The 6,307-nt window shown below is 35.2% G+C and overlaps 1 protein-coding gene across 1 annotated transcript; it reads left to right on the forward strand.

Moving 5' to 3' along the window:
- Positions 1-4,103: 4,103 nt before the first annotated feature.
- Positions 4,104-5,847, forward strand: LOC107025740 (paired amphipathic helix protein Sin3-like 5). Its single transcript, XM_027918517.1, has 5 exons — positions 4,104-4,171; positions 4,966-5,154; positions 5,243-5,408; positions 5,509-5,598; positions 5,691-5,847. Exons 1-5 carry the CDS (start codon positions 4,104-4,106, stop codon positions 5,808-5,810), a joined length of 633 nt encoding a protein of 210 aa, XP_027774318.1. The 3' UTR covers positions 5,811-5,847.
- Positions 5,848-6,307: the final 460 nt, after the last annotated feature.

Consider the following 6,307-nt stretch of genomic DNA (forward strand, 5'->3'; position numbering starts at 1 on the left):
GAAATGGCTAATAACTTCTTGATTTAGTATGGTACTGTTCGTGACTTCCCTATTTTATCAAGAAATTAGATTGGCAAGGACCTATTAAGGAGTTCATAAAGAACTTCTAGCAATTAGCAATTATTTTTGGTAACAATTTTATTTGTAGTATTGCGTAAGCTAATGGGTCTAATGTCTTTAAGAGTGTTTCCTCATTTCATTTTTTGGAATGAGCCATGTATGAGTTTTGTTGATTTCTTTTGGAATGTTGTGGTGGAGAAAAACTTGAGAACATGAAAAAAGTTAGCGATTCTCCAACAATATCCTAGTAATTTCGGAAAAAATAGGGATGTAGCTTGTCCGGCCCCGGAGCTTTGTAGGAATGAAAGGATTTGACAACATTTATTTTATCTCTGCTTAGGAAGGAGTCACTCCTTTTGAATGGAGGTTGAGTGAGTGATGATGGGGTTTTGGGGAGGGTTGAGAGGACTAGATTCTTTGGATGTTCTAAATAGCTTAGAGAAAAAGACTTGGGATAGACTTTTTATGCTATCATCTTCGTATAAATACTGCCCATTCTCATTTCGTAGAGCTGGTATACGGTTTCGGCACCTTCTATTTAAGATTTTTGTATGGAAGAATCTTGTATTAGAGTCACCTTCGTTGAGCCAATTGACCAGGATTTTAGTTTCCAAAAGTCTTCATCTAGTTTTAAGATGAGGTTATATTCCTAATGAGTGTGGCCTCTAAATTGTGAAGGAAAGAGCTAGTAGGATAGTTACAAAATTTTTGTAAACCCTCCAGCCTTTTCAGTATGTTTCTTTTTATGGAATATGTTGCCGAATTTAGTATACTCCCATATTGAGACCTTTTTTGGATGTCATACATAGCGTCTGAAATGTTTTCTTTTCTATCCCAACTATTTGTGATATTGTTCCTTAAATCTGGGTGTGAAGTCCAAATCATTTTGAAGCGAAATATCATAGTATAATTAGAAGTTCTAGCCTACATTAAGGATAAGAGGGGGGGAGGACAATGATCAAGTGAGTACGGGCTAAGTGATGTACTTGAGGATTTGGAAGCACATGATCCATTTTTCGTTTGCCAAGAAGCGGTGTATTCTTTCTAGGATAAGGAGAGATTTATTCTTAAACCGTTTATTTATCCAAGTATATTTCCCGCCTTGAAAACCCAAGTCTATTAGTTCGCAATAGTTGATTATGTTCCAAAATTCTCTTGTACTGAATTTTTTCAATGGTGTTCCCCCTATTTTTCTTCTCTTGTTAAAAGTTCGTTTAAGTCACTACCTATTATCCATTTAATTCGATAGGTGTCCATTATTCTCCTAAGGTCTTCCTATAGAGTTTTCGTGAGTTTAATCAAGGGATAGAATAACTGCAAGTAATAAGCCATGTGTCATTAGATGAATATACCTTCACCATTGCATGTATTTCTAGCCTAGTTGTAGCGATGTCATCCAACTCCAAGATGGAGTCGTGCCAAATGAAAACCATTCCTTTGAAGTTGCACACAACTGGGACTTGAATCATTCTATTAATGGGGAAGTTCTCAACTAATACCTGATGGTTTTCCATTTTAATTTCTATAAGATCAACAGGAGGTGGCATGTTCCATTCCATAAGAGACCTAAAGTTAATCATAAATTTTGGTTTGTTTCCTCCTCTATAATTCCATATTATGAACTTCATGGAGTTGTTGAGGTTAGGTTGGTTCACTTTCGTCTTGGTGCTAGATTTAGCTTGTTCCCAGTCCTTATCACTGAGTTTATTATTATTATGATGTTTTCTATATCCAATTCCATGTTGCATGGAGATCTTATATCTAACGAGTTTTTTTTTAGTATGAATCTCTCTTTGAATAACATTACTTTTATATCATTTAAAATCATGATTTCTATTCTTGTCCCCCTCAAAGATACTAAGGCTTCGTTTAACTGTCTTAGACTTTGATCAAATTCTATTTTTGCACTAAGTTCTCCGGGGTGTGGGGTATGAGTATGAGGAGGTACTTGGGAAGTTGAGGCCCCATGGCAAAGAGTTTCTAGAGGTGTTGTTTTCAATTTACTGAAATGGATGAAGGGTGGGCTGACTGGAGGAACTTCTAAGGCTACCACAAGGTTGTTCCCCATGGAGTTATCACAGCTTCTGGACCTACTAAGGAATATGATTGGGTTTGATGTTAGTCTCATCCCTTCCGAGACTACTTGAGCTATGAATAAGGGCGGACCTACANATTCTAATTGGACTTCATTTTAGTTTTTCTCCCATGCAGATTGTTGCTTTTTCTCTTTTGCTAGTGGCCTTTGCTAACTTTTTTTTCATCATTATCCAAGATAAATTTTATTGTAATTTTTCTTCTTTAAAATTATTTTATTATCGTGCTTAAATATGATTGTCCATTTTTTTTTAACAAATGTTAAATTTGTGATATGATATTAGCGTCAAAATATAAAGAAGTAAAATCGCGTACAAGCTAAGGAGTGTCTCTCTCTCTCTCTCTCTATTAGCTTGTACGCATTTTTACTTCTTTATATTTTGACTCTCCTTTGTTAAAAATTTTTATCCACCACAATAGCTAAGGGAGCACCCAAAACCTTGAAATTCTGGATCCACCACTGGCTATGAATGTCGTGTTTTGAACTACTATCTTAACTTCCTCTCCCTCCACAGTCATCGAGAACGATAGTGCATGATCTTGCAGGCCCATTTCCATCCAAGAGTGAGAGAGCATTTTGAGGACGGGCCTAAGTGGTGTAAAAAGTTTTTTCCCCTACCATTACTAGGAAGGTTTGGAGGGTAAGAAGGGCTTGGAAAGAGGGATGGGGTGTACATTTGGGTCACTGAAATCTGGGTGTGAGAGTGTTGAGGGTTGTATGGAGGAATGCTCTTGTTTGATGCGGACCTCCTTTGTTGGAATAGGAGTGGAAACCGATGCATAATGGCGAGACATCACTAGTAAGTGCACTAATGGAATATTAAATGTTTTGCAATTTTTATTACTTAGAGTGGTACTAGGAATATTCAAGTTTTGGATTTTATCACTAGAGGAGGTTTCTATATATGGAAGGTTATCTAGATCTTTTAGGGGGCACTAGGAGTAAGGTCGTTTTCTCCTGACCACGTAAATTAATTTTAGTGTTTTAATTATTTGGGAGATTTTCTAGTTGGATATAGTTGTGCTTCTCAGAGGTGGTGGGAGGCGGTTAGCTGACTGGATGATATTACACTTTATCCTGGGATCGAGGAGTCAGTTATCATATCCTCTATGTGGCTAGTGTATGCACTAGTAGAATGTATAGGGGCCAAACTAGGGGGTGTTATATGTTAGGGCACTCTACAAGGTTTTTTTGGGTAAAAACTCCATTCTACCGGAGCACTCAGCTTGGGAGATATTTCTAAATTTTTTCATATTTAATGATTCGAGACATTTATTATTCTTTGGTACTTCGTGTCGTGCACCTGTCATTGTGATCGAGTTTCCAAACTTGTAGTTATTGATTTCTTAAGAGGATCGAGCGATATCTCCTGTGTTTGACTGAGAGGATCTTATAATTTTGTTTACAGCTTTCTATGGATTCGATATCGTTTGAACTTTTTCTATATTTTAAGATTTTGGAGTCAAGGAATTTACCCGTAGATGCTTCTAATAACTTGACACTAATATATGGTTCATTTGTGTTTCCCGATCGCTTGTATTGTTCTGATCGTTTGGAGTAGCTGAATGTTTCCCATTTTCCTCTGTGTTGTTCTAGTGGATCTCTACTTTGTGTTTTTCTTCGTGTGATTAACGACATCTTTGTCGAGACCATCTTGGCTGATTTGCATTCCGTGGCTTAAGTTGTCGGGTAATTGATGATATTGTTACCCAGCACTCCACAGTTATTACAACGTTCATAAAATTAATTTTTCTTATGGTGGCCAATGTAAATAAATTTCAGTATAGGCGTGTCTAGGGGGACTTTAACACATATGCGTGCATATCAGCCTCTTAGTGTGGTTGATGTGCACACATCCATTTTGACTAGTTTGCCTACTTTTTTTCAGACTCTGGCTAAGATTGAATTATCATAGAATTCAGTGGGGAATTCAGGTAGTCGTAACCATATGGCTGAGAAATTTTCCTTTGCTTATGAGGAGACAAAAATTGGATGTCATCTCTTAACTGAGTGGAAGTATACATTAATGAACCGGGGTCCATTCTGAAGTGCTGACTAGCTGTTTTCCTCCTTCACAAATTTGACTACATAATAATTGTGATCTAAATCAATTAAGATTATCTCTTCAGTAGCTTTCCATAACATTGAAAACTTTTTTTGAGATATTGGTGGTTCAATTATTTTGCCTAGGACTTTGATAATATCAGAGTATGCCCAAGGTGTGTAGATTCTCTTGTTATCATCCTCGGACATGGGTATATGGTCATCGATTAATACATTAATAGGATCTACATTGAGGCCATATTTGTCCCTCTGCTCACGTGACTACTACCTCCTGATGCCTCAATATCTAGTAGCATATTTGAGATGCTATTATCGACATCCGGTCTACTCCTTTCAATAGAGGAATTGGAGTTATAAGATGCTCTCAAAGGTTGAGTTGAACCCCTCTAGTTGAGAGTTTTGCTTCATTTTTCCTAAGATATATGGTGGGGCAGGTGGATTTAGATCAGCTTGGCTGAGTGACATGTTTATCTAGGGTTAATTGTAAAGAGAAGGTAACTCATATCCTATGACTTTTCTAATATTCATCTTATTATCTCCAACTGCTATATTTCTAATAACTTTTGCCTACCATGTTTTAACTAAATGTAAATTTATCATCTATATTTTTTAGACTTTGATCTTTGATCTCCCATTATTTCACCCACTTTATTCATTGTCGGATCGAGATAATATATTTAAAACAATAATTTTGAATGACTACATATGGATATAGTTCTAATGTATTTATATTTATTTTCAATTAGATATGGTCGATTACAAGTCCGTAAAAGTGGTTTTGGCAGGAGAGGACGTAGTAGCAACAAAGGTGGTAGACCAGATATAACAATGAATGATGCGTTTTGTTATTTGAAGAGAATTAAGGACATGTTTTGGAACAGAAGGGAGAAGTATCACATGTTTCTTGTTCTTATGAATGACTTAAGGAAAAAAAGGTTTGTTATTATAATTTGTTTATTGACATAATTCTTATTGATTCTTGTTTTGATTAATGTGGGATTAAGTTTTTGATATTCCTCACAGAATTGATATGGTTGGTTTCATTGCAAAAATAGAAGGATTGTTTAAAGGATATCCTACTTTGCTCCTGGGATTAAATCCTTTCCTTCCCAAGGGCTATAAAATAACTCTCAGTAATGAAGACAAGAGAAATTTTGAACGAGCAGTCAGCTTGATGACCAAGATAAAGGTTACATTTTTGTTATCTTATGATTTTAATTGTAGAAAGTCTACTTTTTTTTTCTTTACAAACCTTAAATGCTAACTTACTAACTTACAACTTCTTGCAGGCATGTTTAGCCCATGAGTACAAATACTTCCTAGATGTTCTATTCACGTGCGAGAAGGAGCACAAGGATGTAAAAGAGTTGTATCGTAAGGTCATAAAACATTTTAAATTTGGATACATAGATATTGTAGACAACATTCATGTTCTTATTTGTTACAAAGTCTTATTTTCTTTTATGTCTAGGCCGCCGTACTTCTCAAAGACCATCCGGATCTGCTAGACGAGCTTGCTAAATTCTTGTCAGTTTCATCCACCGCCAAACCATTGTTCAATTTGGATGAGGACAGAATATCGATGAACTGAAATATCTATCTTGCTCTTTGGGTCAAATTTACAATGTTGCTACATGGATTTAAGTGAAAACTTAGATTGTTTTATTTAATAAGTAATCATTTCTTTTTATATTGCGCTACATCATTTACTTGATACTAAAGATCATATGTGATGTATTTAAAGTTTTTAATGATGTCATGAGTGAAGTTCTTGTTCTCCAGATTTACCAAAACTCACACCTGAAAGTTACAATAAGAGTTAATAAAACCTTTTATGACATTTAATGATATTATTTCATTGGAAATATTCTAAATTGTACATCCAGTTTGGAAGTACTAATCCATTTTTATGATGTTTAATGATATTCTTTCATTTGACAAATTCTTAATTGTCTGTCAAATTTGGAAATTGATCAATGATCATATGGCTAATTCATTTTTTTATAATTTTAATTACTCAAATAATTTTAGTTATCATGATAAAGACAATGGTAGAACAGTGACCATGAGTCTATGATCATATAAGTA

This window comes from Solanum pennellii, chromosome 7, assembly GCF_001406875.1.
Source record: "Solanum pennellii chromosome 7, SPENNV200".
Taxonomy (NCBI): Eukaryota; Viridiplantae; Streptophyta; class Magnoliopsida; order Solanales; family Solanaceae; genus Solanum; species Solanum pennellii.